This window comes from Drosophila innubila (assembly GCF_004354385.1).
Source record: "Drosophila innubila isolate TH190305 chromosome 3R unlocalized genomic scaffold, UK_Dinn_1.0 2_E_3R, whole genome shotgun sequence".
Classification (NCBI taxonomy): Eukaryota; Metazoa; Arthropoda; class Insecta; order Diptera; family Drosophilidae; genus Drosophila; species Drosophila innubila.
Window position 1 is genome coordinate 4473606 of NW_022995380.1, and position 17607 is coordinate 4491212.

The 17607-nt window shown below is 40.8% G+C and overlaps 1 protein-coding gene across 1 annotated transcript in view; it reads left to right on the top strand.

Moving 5' to 3' along the window:
- Positions 1–3515: 3515 nt before the first annotated feature.
- The window catches only part of LOC117790465 (GATA-binding factor C), a 39550-nt gene continuing 25458 nt past the window's right edge, over positions 3516–17607 (top strand). The window contains exons 1-2 of the mRNA XM_034629920.1: positions 3516–3858; positions 6118–6649. Of these exons, the coding sequence (XP_034485811.1) occupies positions 6337–6649 (313 nt within the window). The 5' untranslated portion in view covers positions 3516–3858; positions 6118–6336. The remainder of the gene's footprint in view (positions 3859–6117; positions 6650–17607) is intronic.

Below are 17607 nucleotides of genomic sequence, written 5' to 3' on the forward strand. Positions count from 1 at the left end.
TGAGCTACAACAACAACACCAGCAACAACAACAACAAGAGCGCTCAACAAATTAAAAATGGTAACAAAAGGTTAACATAAATTGTTAAAACTAAATTATACATATAAACAAAACATTTTTATGCGATTAAAATCAAAATTACACGCAACGTGCGTCGGCTTCAGTCATTGCTGGAATTGTTGTTGTATCTGGGCATCAAGTGGAGGGTGCCCAGGGGGTAGGGATACACTTAGAAAAAAAGACCAACTTCTTAAATCAAGAACATTTAATTTAAATATTTTCTTCTTAAGATACGACCACTTTATGGCTATACTACTGATTTTAAGAATATTTAACTATTAAATCGAAGTCCTTAATACAAGAATAAAAAATTTAAATTGTTAGGAAAGTATAAATTGTATGTACCATTGCATATTAAATAATTTGTTGACTCGTGGCGCTTTGGTTAGAGATGCCGCTTCAGTTGCAAGCAGCAGGCGCCGGTTCGAAATCCACTCGTAAAAAGAAAAATTATAAATTTAAAAATCTTTTTTCCTATTTTTATTTTTTAACTTCAATTTTAAGAACATTTATTATTATAATACGAACTTGGTCTTATTTGAAATGTTCTTTAAAGCAGGATGTGCATTTTTTTGACCAAAATTCTTAGTTTTGAGACGAAAATCTTGATTTTAGTACATATTTTTTCTCAGTGTAGGGGTAGCTGTTGGGGCTAAACCAAGGGGCGGTGGGGGGTAAAGTACACACGCTGCGCTACACATGGTTTACTCTACTCTTATTGGGGGCTGTCCATGTCTGGCCTTGTCTCCGCTTTTCTCTGCTCTGTTCTGTTCTGTTCTGCTTCGCTCTGCCGACTCCGCCGTGTTGGACGTGGACAGCGAAGCGAACGCAGCCGGAAAAGCTGCGCACGTGCTGGAAAAATATGCATTAGAAGTACTTTTCCATTTTCAGTGTATGTGTGTAACTGTATGCCTGTGAGTGTGGGTGTGTGTGTGTGTGGGTGACGGACCTGTGCAGGTCGAGCTATTTATACGGTTAATGGTTTCTGCGTAGACTGCGAGCAAATCAAAAGAAAGTAACAAAGAAATACGCAAAATATACTAAAGCACCGTTAAGTTGAATATTCATTATTCCAAGTGAGATCGGGATCCTGTTACAAACTAACTACATTCTATCGCTAACCGAAATCCGGTATTCTAAACAAGTTTTCTAACATTAAATTGCAATTAAGTTAAATACATTTCGATATGGCTTTTTAGATATTTCCAGTTTTAGCTGATTTAATAACACTAAAATTAATTAATTCAATTAAAAATCTTTTGAATCTGAATTTACTAGGCAAGTACGTTACAATAAAAAACTCTAAGAATATCTGATAAAATATTAATGCAGCTTAATGATTAAGATTAATTTTAAAATTTAAGTCGCTTCAATTGCAAAATACCCCAAAACTAATCAAATTTAATTATTTTGGTAACAATTTTGAGCTGGAATTTATTATATTTACTAAGAAGTTATTTTGATAGAGCTGACGTCAATTATGATTTATTTTCTAAGAGATAGGCACTGCGAGTTAAGAATCTAATCTTATCGATTTGGCAATATTCTGATTAGACACTGCTAGTAGTAATTGTTGCTGTAATCTCGTAGGCAAAATGAATTCTCAAGTATAGATAGTGATAGCTTATCTTATTGACGTCGTATCCAGTATGCGTAGTTTTTGATTAGTTAGTTCCGTTTTGGCGGCCATTTGCATGGGAATTGCCTTAGTTTGGGACAAAATTATGTTCTTGATGTCGCTCAGAACTCGTGTTTCCTTATTGATATTCATAAGTATCTCGAAATTTGTATCTTTTACTATCTACAGCACAATCTGTGAGCATATGACAAGATTTTGACAGCCAGTAGGGAATTTATATGCTTTAAGTCATAAACCAATACCAGTTTATTTAGATTTCTATCTCAGTTGCATGAACTTATGAAATGAGACTACGTTGGATTAAAATATGTTTGGCGGAGAAGCTCTGGGAAACTTGGTCCAGCTGTGGCAAAAGTCACAAACTCTGCAACATCCTTAAGGCACTTGCAAAACTCTCTGCGCTACTTTTGCGCTCAATTTCAGGTGCAAGCAACAACAGCAAACAATAACAAAAGCAAAAACAAAAACAACAATCAAAGCATTTAACCCTTTTGCCAAAAAGTTTCGAGTACAAAAAAAAGGAAACTTTTTTTTAAAGCGAAAATCAATGCGGGAACCCCAAAAAGCAGCTCACGTAGCATCGCTTCCTATATACAAATACAAATATATCTGTGTGAGTGTGTGTGTGTGTGTCTGTTTATGCGCAGCAGCTGTACTCCAAGTCGAACTCAAAGTTGAAGACGGCAGCCAACTTGCCAAGTTGTTCAACCACAAAAAATATGAGCTCGATATTAATAATTTGTATCTAGATACATTTAGTTTCTGTAACTGCCAAAGATGCTGCGACGGCTGCTTCCTGAGAAAAAGCAGAATGTATACTTGAAGTTGGAGTTCTGGAGGTTAAACGTGCTATTTAACATACACAAGTATGTGAATATGTATGTGATAGCCTATGAATAAACATAGGCATAATTTTGTATTTAGCTTAATTTCCAGCTGCTAATTTATGCAAATTTAGAAATCAACAAACGTTCACACACGCACTCACACAGAGAGACAGAGATAGAGACAGAGACAGAGACTCACATACATACATACATAACTCAAAATCGGTAGACAAATCTGCACACATGTTAAAGCCCATAAATAAACCACATAATCACAAACGGAACGATCGATGATTGTTGTCACTGTTTGACAGCCAGGCAATGGCAATGGTAAAAGGCAAAGGCAAAAGCAGAGGCTGCAGCAGAGGCTGAAGCAGAGGCAGAAGCAGAGGCAGAGGCAGCGACCGAGTTGCCTCGAGAGAGCGACAGACAAGCAAAGCAAAGCGAAAGCCAAATCCAAAGCCAAAGCCAAAGCCTCACCTGGCGCATGAGCGAGTCGACGTTGAAGCACCGTGCCAAGTGCAGAGCGCAGAGAGAGAGAGGCGTGCCAAAGAGAGATTATTGAACGATGCACTCGAGCATGACGAGCAGCAGCAGCAGAGGCAGCAGAGGCAGCAGCAGCAGCGTTAGCCCTACAAACAAACATGCAATTGCAACAACAACAACAACGTTAATATTAAGAACAACAGCAAAGCGAAACGAAACGAAAACCGGTTTACCTGCCCGCTGCATAACAAACAAAAAACACGCCCAGCATGCAAGTCAAACAGTGACAAGCATATTGTGTGCGCAGTCGTTGCGTCCCGCTTCAACACATTGTGTGGCCGCCTGCAATCGCGACCATCTTGTATGTGCCAAATGCCAAAGCCCAGCCCTCGTCAGACAAGTTTCACAGACACAGACACAGACACAAACACACGCACACGCACACAGACACACACGCACTCTCTGTGCTGCCTTTCCTGTTTTGCGCTCGTGGTTCAGTTGGTCTGCGGCCGTTGAAGTGTTTGCTCGTGCCTCGTTCGCCCGTTCGCTCGTTCGCTTCGTTTCGTTTCTCGTGTTCTCACTACGTAGTCGTTACGTCGCGTTTTTGCGTGCGTGTTTGCCACAGTAATAACAGCTACAGCAACAGCAACAACAACAATAACACAATCGACATCGACAATTCCTCATCACATCAACAATAAACAGCGGCAATCGACAACAAGCCAAAGAACAAAAATCGCGTCGGCAAAAGCGCGTAAAGCCCAATAAAAGTTTAACGTTATCCAGTGCAGAGGCTAAACAAAATAAACAACAAGAAAACATAAACAAAACAAATGTGTGCAAAATGTAAGAAAATTTAAGCAAGTTATAAAGAAAATCAAAGTACAAGTAGTTAACAAAAATCAAGTGTTGAATTAAAACGAATTAAAACTTGCAATTGATGTGATTTCAACGGTGCATAAATTCCAGTTTTTTATCAGCCTCAACATCAAAAAAAGATGTAGATATATATAACTAAAATAATATATATAACATACGTGCTTAAAAGCTGACTTGCTCATGCCAAAGGCTGCGTCATTGTCAGAAATATTTGACAGTTTGCTTATCACTTTATTGCTATCAATTCTTAAAATTTAATGAAAAGTGTTTTCCCCAACAAAAGCAATAACAGTTATCGCTGCCTCTGATAAATTGATTGAGTTTTTTTGGGACCCAAAAAAGTGCACAGCCCAACCTTAAACAATCGAAATCAAAGACTGAAAACAGTGCACAGTGTTCATCGACGATAGTTAAAATATGTTGCCTTATCATTTGCTCGGTTATTTGTAGCGCAATTGTCAATTGTGCGATAGGCATCTGAGACCCAGCAACAACAACAGCAACAGCAACACCAACAGCTACAGCTACAGCAACAACAACAAATAATAATATTGACAACAACCTGGACAGGTCTTGAGACAACAACGAGTTGTGTTGGCTTTTTTTATTATTATTAATTTTGGTTGAAGCCAAAGCAAACAAACAACACACTCACAAAGTAGTCACAAACGCATGGAAAAATTTATTGATAAAAATCTGGCAAGAACTGAATAAACTCGTACATAGATACAACCAAAAGATACTATATACATAGCAAGCCTGATAAGAAATTCTTCAACATTTCTGTTGCCCAGCTACCTGTCTAAACAGCAGATAGAACACACTGATAAATGAGTGTCTGTCTTGTCTGACTGATGCGACTTACTCTTCTCTCTGACTCTATCTAATTGGGCCTAGTCAAGCGTAGGTTAGAAACCGCGTATTTGCCGCTAATTGCTAGCCAGGTGTAGTTGACAACACACCTTTCCACTTACCAATTGCATTTAACAACAGCAACAACGTCAATTGCCGACGGTGCTAACGCCCACACAACAAATTGCAGGCTCTCAGGACCCTTTTGTACCGCCAGAACCAAACACAATAGATATTTCACATTGAAGATCCGCAGGCAGTCTTCAGCCGGGTATGCAGTTCAACAACTTTGCACGAGCAAAAATTCCAATTGCTGACTTACCTTCCTAACAATTTTGTGACAGTTTAAAGATACTATATATGCCTTTATAAGAAATCGGATTTGACAGATTGACAGGTCCATCTTTTAGCAAAAATTTCTATTGTTGACTTATCTGTTCACTATTCTATGACAATTTACAGATAAAAGAAACATACCATATATATTATACAAAATCGGATATACCAGATTGAAAATATCTTCTAAGCAGGTTCATCTTTCAGCAAAAATTCATTTTGTTGACTTACCCTTCCAACAATTTTGTGCAAATTAACAGATAAAATGTATAACTAAATGTATAACTAATCATTATTATATATGCCTTTATAAGAAATCGGATACGACTGATTGAAAATAGCTTCTTAGCAGGTCTATTTTTCTGATATCTCATACCTTCTTCTCTTATGTTTTCGGTGACCAGCATACTTGGCTTAGAAATTGACATCGAAATCGACAGACAATTGATTTGACATTGTTTTGGTTTATTAGCCGAGTTGCAGTGTAAACAACAACGATTGGCGAACAATGCCCAAAAATTGCCAGTTGCCCTCAGACTGCGACATGTTTATTAGATCCCCTGGGAGGACGGCTGTCTTCTTGTTTCTTTGTCATCAATCAATGGACTCTGAAATGCATTCCCATTTCCCACACTTGAGCCACATACACATGTACAGACATACATAGAGCAGACTGTATGTTTACTCGTAGTCTAAAGTCTCTAGTCATAAAATTCTAATCGGGAATTTTCGAACCTGTACTCTATTATTATTGTGGCTACCGCGCAATCGTAAATCAACTGGTCATAACCGAGTGCCAACTGTACGCTAGTTATAAAAAGAAATTAGAAACCAAATATAATTTTGTTTTTAATTTTTTTTGTTTGTTGTTTTTTTTTTAAATTTTTTTTTTTCGGTTGAGGCTGATAAGCAAAGGTGTGAAACTGATAAGTCCGGCAGGAGCTACCGTTGAAAACGTATCAATTGCATATATGTAGAGCTAGAGACAATTGAAAAGAAGTTTTAAAGTTGTTACTAAATCAAAAAAATTATTTACAGCTCAGCTAGTGTTGCAAAACGCGTGCAAAAACATGTGCTGAAAAGCGTCGCGCGCTTAACAAATCGCAGCTGATCAACACTCTTCATACAAGAAAGAGAGAAAGTTAGAAAGAAGAAGAAACAGGAAGGAAGAAAGGAGAAGAGATCAGAGACATAGTTTCTCTGTAGAATTTTGCGCGCCCACGTACTACCCAAAAAACATTCAAAATTATACTCGAAATGGATATGACCTCAACAGCGGAGGCTGCCGCTCGCAGCTGGTACGACAGTCCGCGCTTAGGCGGCGGCGGTGGCGGCGGCGGATCACCGCAGACAAACGGTCTGGGCAGTGCCGGCAGTAGCCTGGCCCACAGCCATCACAGCCTGTCCAGCGGCGCCTCATCGGCGGGCAGCAGCGTTGGTGCCGCCCTTGGTGGCGGTACTGGCGGCGCTGGCGCCGGCCTCGGTCTGGATACCAGCGATATGAGCGCCTTCTATGCGCTGGAAAGCAATGGACATCATCGACGCTACTATCCCAGCTATCATCAGCACAGTAAGTAACAATTACAATAAACTCAAACTGCCAACCTGCAATCAACTATCTGTAAATTCCCAACACCCCCCACCCTATACCCCAATGAATCAAACGGAATTGAGGTTTATGTTTTATGTATTGTTTAAGTAATTTTAGTGGCACGCCGAGACTATATTTGTCCTAATGTCATTTCTAATGCGTTTTTAATGAATGCGTTGGGGGTTCAGGCTGTTTGACTTGGCCACCATCATGTGTGTGGGTAGTGGTGTTGTTCTAGCCACATTGCCTCATTGTCTGTGCAGCCCACAAATCGATTGCTTCGCGCCTTTTTTTATGTTAGACGTTTCCTGTTGGCTGTTGGCCAGCGGGGCGGACCAAGAGCATACCAGGGATGGGCCGTAAACAGTCAGCAATCGACAACAGTACTGTATAGTTTACATCCCTTATAAATGCTGGAAATGTAACTCTATATCAAATATAAACTAAGTACTTTATTGCTGTTACTTACTGAGATTTTCTACCACAATTTTACCATAACTGTAAACAACTCACTTTAATCTTTTTGACGCTTTGGCTCACTTACGATTTCCCAGCTCATAGTTTGAAGTTGCAGCTCTATGTTTTCTAATTGCGCGCAATTTGTTGTCTGAGCCACAAAAAAAAAAAAAAGATACAAAATAGAAACAAATTATCTATGCTCATTAGTGTTGTGGCAACAACAACAACAACAGCAACAATTTCTAGATTCACACGCCTACAAAAAAACTGCTCTGAAAATGTGGCCACAATTTTTTGGGCCAAAGAAAAAGAAGATTGAGAAGTCAGCCCAAATTTTGAGTTCCGCTAAGTTAATTTTCAATTTAAAAAAGTGGGTGCCACTGTAACTGTTGTTGCTGCTGTCACTTTTGACAGTTGACTCCCCGAAAATCCATTTTCACTTGGCACTTAGCATTGCCATTGCCATTGTTATTGTTATTGCCGTGGAGCGCAGCTTTTGCTTGCATTTTGACAGTTCCACGTAAAACGCAACCGAGAGACCGACAGACGGACGGACAGACAGACAGACAGACGGACGTGACATGCATCGATGCGGCTGCTGCAGTTGGATTTATTTCCTGCTCCTCGAGTGTGCGAAAATTTTAATTTAAAATTTGAGCCGCGGAATGTGAAGCAAGCCCTGTTAGGGTATAGGCAGCAGTTACACTGAAAAAAAGACCAACTTCTAAAATCAAAAACATTTATCTTAAATATTTTGTTCTTTAAATAAGACTATTTTAGACTACATTAATAATAATAAGAAATTTTATCTAAGAAACGAATTTCTTAATCCAATAATAAATATTTTGAATTGTTAGGAAAGTATAATTATGTACTATTTTATCGTGGCGCTCTGTTTAGAGACGGCGCTTCAGTTGCAAGCAGCAGGCCGGTTCGAGTCCCACAATAAAAAATTATAAATTTTAAAATAATTTTTAATATTTATTATTTTTTTAACAATAATTTTAAAAACATTTATTTTTATAACAAGAACATATATTCTTAAAATAATAACTTTGTCTTTTAAATCGTTAAATCTTAACATCAAAAGTTGTTTTCTTACTTTAAGACGCATTTTTTAGACCAAAATTTTTAATTTTGAGACAAAAATTTTTTATCAGTGTAGGAGGCAGGGATGCAGGGAGGCAAGGTGGCAAGCTAAGCGGGTGCAAGTGGCTGCAAGTGATCAATCAGCTTTTTGCCCCTCATACCTTTTTGCATTTATGTTTAATTCATGTTATTCATATGCCGACTTTATTGATGCTTGATTTGATTTCATGGATCTGCGATCCCAACGATCTGTAGCTCTGTAGCTGGAGACTGATCCGCGCTGCTGTAATTCATTCATGCACTCAAAACGGGCATTCAAATCGCGCTGCTTTGTTTGCCACTTTGACAGACAGTTTGTCGGCTGCTCAACTGACTTCGACTTGGAGACTTGGAGACTTGAAGCTTAAAGCTGTAGCTGAAGTTGAAGTTGGAGCTACTTGGGATCTTGGGAGCACCTGTGGCGAGCGTTGATTTTAAAATTCATTAGTCTGCATATGTCACATTTGGGATGAGTCTGTTGTCAGTGTTGTCAAAAACTGATATTTACAGTAACTCAATTTGGTTGTCATTTTAACCACTTTAATTGTGGTGTTTAACATTTGGGGCAGCCTAAATACCAGACTCATCGATCAGACCCGCTGCTAAACAGGGGGCGTGTGTGTGTGTGTATTTGTATGTGTGTGTAGGAGAAGCATACTCATTTACATACACACATATACACGCAAGCATTTGAGCATATGCGAATGCAGTTTAATGGATTTTGACGCGCTCACTTACACACAACACACACTCCACACAGACACACACTCACACACACTCACTTGGCACACACAGAGAGATTTTTATGATACAACCCATAAAAACGACAACAACACTGCCAACAGTCATGTGAAATTTAAATTTCAAAAGCAAACATGCCGCAAATTTGGCAATAGCTTGGTTTTTTTTTTTTTTTTTTTTTTGTTCGCCACATAACTTTGTTCACGTATTTATTGTTGTTGCTCATTTCTTATTTCTTGGCTGCCTTTTCGATGAAAAAGGTATATATATAGATATATATATAGACTATTGTATGTATACATACGCATAGTCTACAATCTGGGCCATAACAAACTTTTTGGCAAACTTGGCGAGTTTGGCTCTTTCTTTTAGTTCTTAAAAAAATATATATATAGTACGATAAACTTGACAGAGCGAATACTTTGATTTTCTTATCGTTTGCCACCTCTAATATCATTCTATAAATTAATTTAAATATATGGTTTTAAATTTACTAGCAATGTTTAAATTTCAAAGAAAATGATAACATTTTACGGATAATAGTATTGATTATAACTAATTCATATTCGTATTATATAAAAAGTAGTCTAGCATCGTTATAAAAATAAATATATTTCATTGGGATTTGTCTATTTTAAGCATTAAATGCACTTTTAATTAGCCAAACAGTTCAGCAATTGTTGAGTCAAGTCAAAAATACATACAAACACACACATACAGAGATTGGCTAACGGTTCGGACAGTGCATATTGCCATTGCACTCGCACAGCTGTATACCACATCTTGATTAAGATAGGAATAGTACAGAAAATACGAGTTAGTTGTGCTGTGAGTAACCCGCCTATTTTTAACAATATTTTTTGGTTGCTGCAACATTTTTGCCTAACGCAATGAGTAATGAAAAGCTTAGGCAGTACATGTGTGTGTGTGTGTATGGACTTGAATATTTTCCCACACAACTCTTGACGCACTTAACGCAAATGTCACGCACAGTGGCAAAGTCACAAAAGGGATATCAAATAAATGCGGGTCCATTCAGCAGGCGTATCAAAAGTCTATTGAGGTCCAAGCACGGCCAATGCAATTTGCGCAGTACGTTGTTGAGCCTTTGGGGCAAGGGGCATGTGGCAAGTCCAGTCCAATAGCCCAGGGAGTAGAATAGAGTCGAGTGGAGTCGAGTCGAGTGAAGCGCTTCCTGGCTACCAGGTGTTGCATAGTTGCACTTGGTGCGCTCCAGTCTCATAAATTTCGCTGTGCGCGCATAAAACAGAAATTTCCAAGAAATTACAACACGGCCAACACAAAAGCACAAAAGCCATAGACATAGACAGGCTGCAGGCTTCATTCTCGGATTCGAGCCAAGGCTCTGGCTTGGGTTTGGGTTTGGACTGAGACTCACCAGTCGCAGACAGTCAGGCACTGTGTGTAATAGTTGTTGTAATTTACTGACTGCGACTGCCACTCGGCCTGGCCTAAAGTGGCCTGGAGTGGCCAGAAGTGGCCTGGGCATGGCCGGAATCTCGGCCGCAAATCTTAATCCCGGTGCGCAGGTTTTCAACGAACTGGGAGCGTGGCGGCGGCCTATAAAAATGAGTTATGGTATTGCAATTGAACAGCTGGGCCACCGCTGCGTATGATTGATGTGACTTTAAATGCGAACGCTTTGCATGTGTATTACTCGATTGTGTGTGTGTGTGTGAGTGTGTGTTGCTTATGTGTATGTGACAATTTTCAAAGGTATTAGGTACCTTGAGCTTGCTGATTGTGGCAGCCACTGTTGCAGTTGCCATTGCTGCCGTTGCAGTTGCAGTTGCAGTTGCCCTCTCAATTCGCTTTGATTAAAATGTCTTGAAATCATGCCACATTAATTATGACCCAAATTCTTGGAAGCATTCTTTATATCGTATGATGCAGCGGCAAGCTGTTTGTTGTTGTTGTTGTTGTTGTTGTACTATTGTAGCTACTGCTGTTGCATATTGTTTATTGCATTCGACAGTGGCCGGTCATTCATATATAGTTATTTTTTTTATTTTTTGCCACCGCCCGCGTTGCCAGCTCCAGTTGCACATGTGGCTGCTGCCACAACGGCTGCTGTTGCTGCTGCTGCTGTTGCTGGCGCGATGTTTTAATTAGTCGTTGCAATGGCAAACTGTCTTTGCTTAATTAAATGACATAATTATAAGAATGTGCCTGCCACTGGCCCCCAAAGCCGACTGTGACTCTGACTTCGACTGCCTACGCCGAATGCAACATGCAACACGTGATGTTGCCGCTGTCGTTGACATTGTCGCGATGCTTCAATTAATTTGCACTGCAGCAACAGTCGCCTCACTGGCTGCCTGGCTGCCTGACTGCCTGGCTGCTTGCAAAACTGACTAGCTACTTTGCATGCCACAGCCAAAGGTGCCGCCAATTCCAGCACCAACTCCATTGTCCAGCTGCAGCAACAGCAACAGCAACATCTGCTGCTCGCAACATTCCCATTGCCAACACGTTTCGCATTCTAATTTGACATTTCGCTTCGTCTGACTAGTGTGAACAGCTGTCCTTCAATCACTATCACTGTCGGCTGTTGCTAGTTGCCTGTTGCTAGTTGCCTGTTGCTAGTTGCCTGTTGCTAGTTGCCCGCTGCATGTTGCTGGCATCAATCTTACCAAAATGGCGGACGCAACGTTCCCTTAGAGCTTTGCCGACGCTTCTGACGAACTGGGCCGGAAGTCTTTGAGCTAGCTTGGATTTCTGTAGTCGACATCCTTTCGGTCTGTTGCCTGTCATTTGTCAGACCAGATTCCAGGAACTGCAACATATATACATATACGTTTTTTTATTATTATTGTATGTGCGATGTGCATCATCAATAATATTGCTACTGTGCCTTGTTGTGTTGTCTCTTGTCTCTTGTCCGTTGTCTGCTGCTTTTATTATTAATTTGTAAAATCAAAATGCTGCGCGCCAGCAATTTATAAAGACAAGCGGCGAACAAAGCTTACGCATGTAGCTGCAACACACACGCCAGCAACCAGCAACAAGCGACGCTCATGTTGCTGTTGCTGTTGCTGTTGCTGTTGCTGTGATTTGTCTAACACAGCAAGTGGTCAATATGCCGACACTGAACATACAAAGCGCAATGCGGCAGCATTCATTAATTTTATGCGCTGCCAGCAACATTCACCGCCAACAGACAACAGGCAGCAGCAACATGTTGCCAGACCGTCTCCTCCACAGGCAAACGTTGCAAGCACGATTTGTGACTGCAATTACAATATTGAATATTAGCGCATTGTTGGTTGTTGGCTGCTGTTGCTACTGCTGCCCCCGCTGTCAAGGCAACAGCAATAGCAACTGCAATTGCAACTGCAGCGACAGCTACAGCAACATCAACATTTGTGAAAAACTGTTGCTAATACATTGCTGCTGCCTTTTGGCTTTGTGTGCGCTGCATTTGGCAGTGTCAAGTTTACAAATGACTTTGGCAGTTCGAGCTGCGACATGGCCTTAACTGATCTTCGGCCGATCGTCCGATCACCCGATCGTTTGGGCAGGAACCGATTGCGAACTGAGCTCCCAATGGGCATATTAATCAGGCAAGCAAAGTCATTGTACGCTCGCTAATGTCTAATGTCTAATGCCTAATGCTTACTAGTTAATAGTTAATGTTAAATGGGTTCCAAGAAGCGCCAACTATCAAAATAGAACAATCTTACCAAGAATTGAACTTAACACGATGATCAAGAGACCACCTGGTCAAGCTGATCAGGTGTAATACCTATTTGACCGAACAATCTAACAAATGACGCCCCCTTTCGACTCATTAGCATTCGATGAGCGGCGAAAATTGTTGTCTGAGAACGTTTGAGTCCAGCAAGAAAACCAGTTTGCATATCTTTGAGTCTGCTTAGCATAAATGTTTGCGGCTTCGCATTGTGAGTTTGGTCTAAAACAATGCAGCAATAAAAACAAAAACAACAGCAACAATAATAATGCGTTGTTGCTTGTTCTTGGCAAAAATATGTCATACGAGTGTGTCGCAAGAGACGCCGCCAAAAATTTGTTGCGCTGTTGCACGCTGAATGTTGAACGTTGAATGTTGAACGTTGAATGCCGAGCAGCCTTCTGCGATCGGTCGAAGGCACGATTTTCGTTTGCAGCCTTTTTTGGGACACACTGTTTAGCATAATATTGCTCCTGCATCCTTCAGCATCTACAGGGCGGCGCGTGTGTTTAATAAAATATTTTATTAATATGCGAAAAGTGGACACAACAACAGCAACAGCAACAGTTGCCGCCGTTGCCGCCGCCGTCGTCGCATCAATTGAATTTCTCAAGTTCAGCCTTATGAATTTATGCAACGTTTTTCTTTGGCTCATTTTATTTTTTTTTCTTTTTTCGGGGGGGCTTTGTTTTTGTGGCCTGGGGCCCTTTGTTGTGATAAATGTCAACGCGTTCTTATTTATGACATGTGAAACAGCGCCTTGCTTGGTGGTCCAACGGCAACAGCATCAATAACAGCAACAACAACAACAGCAACAACAACAAGTTGTCAAAGCACAACAAACAACACTTCAAACGTTGCGTTGTTGCTCGCGTCGCTTTTGGCTTACCAAATTTGGCTGTGTCATATAAAAACTTGTCAATTTTAATGATTTTGCTGACGCTTCGAACTGTCATAAGTGCGCCAAAGGCATTTGAGGCCTGCCACATCCTTACACCAACGTATATATATTTATATAAATGTATGTGTGTGTGCTGCTCATTAGCCATGCCTTTGAATGGCCACAGCAGCAGCCCAACTGTCAGCGTGACTTTTGAGCCTGGTTGAGTGACAGTGGCGGCCCAATCACTCGTAGACTCTGTAACTCGGAACTCTGGACTAGCATTTGCATAAATTTATTATGCTTGCGTGCCTGTGCTTGTGCTTTTACTTGTGACACAGCCAAAGGATCAACTGCAACAACAACAACAACATCAGCAACAGCAACAACGAGTTGGACTTAGTTGACCCAGCTGCATTCTGACAACTGCTGCAAATGCAGCCGCATTATTAACATTTTTTTCAGCCGCAGCACCCACCACAACTAACAAAAAAAAAAAAATAAAGAAAAAAAGCTGCAAGAAAATGGTGTGGCTCGGCAACAGCAACAACAAGAACAACAACAACTACAACAGGCCAACGAAAGCACCAAACGCAAACAAATGGCAACAAAAATGGCGCATTTCAAACCCTCAACTTGGCTTATACCAGAACGTGTTGTTGTTGTTGCTGTTGTTGCTGTTGTTACTGTAGTTGCTGCTGCTGCTGCCTCGCCTTGCTGCAAGTTTTTATTTAGTGCAAGCAACATTGCCGCTGCGACTTGTCGTCTTGTCAACATGTTTTGTGGCAACATTGCTGCACGTATGCTAAAGTTACTCAGGCCACGTAATTCACACGTTAAGCTAAATATGCTTGTTAGCCACAGCTACAGATTGCGTCTAAGCCATCATTTATGATCCGCACCAAGAAAGCTAAAGCCATATTTAGAAAAATTTTTAAGATTAAGCAATACTTTCTCCCCAGCTAAATTACTTCATATAGTATAGACATACCAAATATATTTTCTATTATATTTAAAATATTTCCTTGTGCTACAATTATTATGACTTTCGTAATTTGGATGGCTAATAATATATTTATTTTTTCTCTTCTTATAATTTGACATTGGGGAATCGAATCCCACTTATTTTTCAAGCCTCAAGATCTCATGCTACATATATAAATATAATTTAATTATTGTAATTATATTTTGCATCTTTCAGCATTTTTAAACGTATTACTAGATTACTAGATTACATTACTAGAAAATGCATTTAAGCTATAAAATGGGTCAATTAATAACTAATAAAATATTTAAAGGGTTTATTTTAAAGGGATATCTTTTAGGAATATTATTTAAATTATATGGTACATTTTCAAGTATTTTTTAAACGTCTTTTACATTACTAAATGCATATAAGTTATGTAATTGCTCAATTAATAACAAATAAAATATTTATACGGATATTTTTAAGGGATATTTTGAAGTAATATCATTTTAATTATATTGTAAATTTTCTAGTATTTTCTTAACGTATTTCACATTACTATAAAATGCATAAATGTTATTTAATTGCTCAATTAATAACTAATAAAATATTTAAAGGGTTTTTTTATATTTTAGGAATATTATTTTTTTGGTACATCAAATCTTAACGTTTTACATTTAGAAAATGCAAAAGGTTATTAATTTTAAATACAAATAAAATTAAGACTTTATTTTTCTTAAATTACAGTACGAAAATGCAAAAGTTGTTATTTAATTGACTCAATGTTAATAACAAAAAATTTATAGGATGATATTCATTATTTGAGCAGAACTTGCAAATTGCGTTGCCATTACGCTATTCGTAGCGTAAGAAATGCCAGAGCTATGTAGATGTTGCACAACATGGCTTGCAATGTTGCAACAATGCGATTATGAGTGGCAGACGGGGCAGAAGGCAAACGAACCTGTGGTTGAGTTATTAAACGCATTCTGGCATAAATACTGTTCACGTCGTTATGACAAATACGTAATGCCGCACCAACGAGCACAAGCCACAAAACGGAGTAATGTCGAAAACCAACCAGTCGCAGTCACAAGAAGCCGCTGCCGTGGCGTTTGTCAGACGCGTTCGCGAGCTCAACCGCCCAAACGTTCAAACCAAAGGAAGAGGATATAGAATGGCAATCAGGCGGGCAGCGCTATGCGCTGCTGCTTATGATAGAACAAACCAGCGCCGCCTGTACACAGTCAACGACACGCCGTTACCAACGCATAATCAGCCTGTCGTTCCACAAACGCGTTTGTCGCCGAACGACGCCGGCAGCAGGCATGACGCCAATTATGTCGTCACCACCGCAAATAATGTCAAAATATAACAAGAGCGTCAAAATGCTGCAGCTTGAGAGCACAAACGATTAGAGAACGGACATACTAGACGATGCATTACAGCGTCACGTCGTTGTCGTAACAATTTCGTTTAGCAAAGGGTAGCACAAACAGGCCGATGCGGTACATTTTCACGTCGTCCGTCCGTCGTCCGTCGTTCACGTTCACGTCCGTCGTCATATAACGCCGCCATGAAACGCGTTGTTCATGTTGCGCTGTAGTAGCTGTCGTTCACGTCGCTGTAAATGAATCGCGTTACGTTTATCCACGTTCCGCTATGATAAGAGAAGAGGCGGTGAGGCAGGTGATACAGGCGAACATAGCATGTATACGCGACTCAGAAAAGCGTACGGTACATTTTATCATAAACGTTACGCCTACAAATGAGGCAGGTGAAAGAGTTGTTAATCCTACTGAACACAGAGGCAGCAAATATGGTCAAACATTGTTCACGTCCCGCGTCCGTCCGACCGTTCATGCCACGCCGTTCACAAACGTCCATGTTGCAACGATAACGAATTCAGGATTTCAACGCCAGCGAAGCCACGGTGATGATTGTTGATGAGGTATATAATGACCACGCTTAACGCGATGAAGCAGCTGAATGGCAGGCGGCGAGGCTGCGTTCACGAATATAAGATGAACAAGATATGAACGACGAGGCACGATATCCAGTACTGTTACCACGTCAACTGCACCATACGCGCAGCGTCAGCAATAGCGCGACAGGGAGGCCGCCCAGCGAAGAATATGAAGAGCCGCGCCCGAGTTACGGCAGACATTTGTTACGCCAAACGACGAGTCATACGCGAAACCATCGTCCGTCGTCATCTGTCAGAAGATGTTATATAAACAAGATCTGTCAACGAACACGTAGATCCGATGAACGCGCGTACAACGAATGTTGAGACGATGGCGATACAGCAAGCAGAAGGGCGAATGTCCTTGTACTAGCACGTCACGGTACGGCGAGAACATGTTATATATTAACGGCGTGATTTTAAGACGGTTTGCTCATGTCACGACACGAGCGACACTTGACCGCTGTTGAAGAACGCAGGCAACGCCGTCAGGTGAAAATATCCTGATGTCAAGACGATATAAGAGGAACGTTGCCGAGAGAGTGAAGGCGTCATGGCAGGCAGTGGCAGCGGTCGTTGCTGTTTGCGTCACCGCGTTCAGCGAGATCTAGGCAACGTTCATTCTTGCCTGTCGTCAAGTCGCCACGAATATTGATCCACGCAACCAACGCCGCATCACTCCACCACTCTCTACGACTATGACTGACTGACATGAGAACGGTGCTCGCAACCATCATACGAGAAGTAGCCAGCGCCGATCGTCATGTCGCCATCTCGTCTGTCGGTACGGCCACGCGTCGAATCATATGGTTCAACCGTCCCGCCATCAACCAGCCAGCAACAACGGCCATTGAAGGCAGTTGCATAATGCAACAGACGGTTTATACGTTACTACGAGATGGCGGCGAGTTGCAACATGGCATACCACGCACCAGATGATGTTCAGTCGGCGCCAAACAGCCCAGCACGAAGAACGATGTCACCACGTCGAAACGGCGCGAACGTAAACCGCGTTATCATGTTCAACATCATCCACCGCCAGTTTGACGTCGTCACGTCATCAACCAACCACGCCAACCACGTC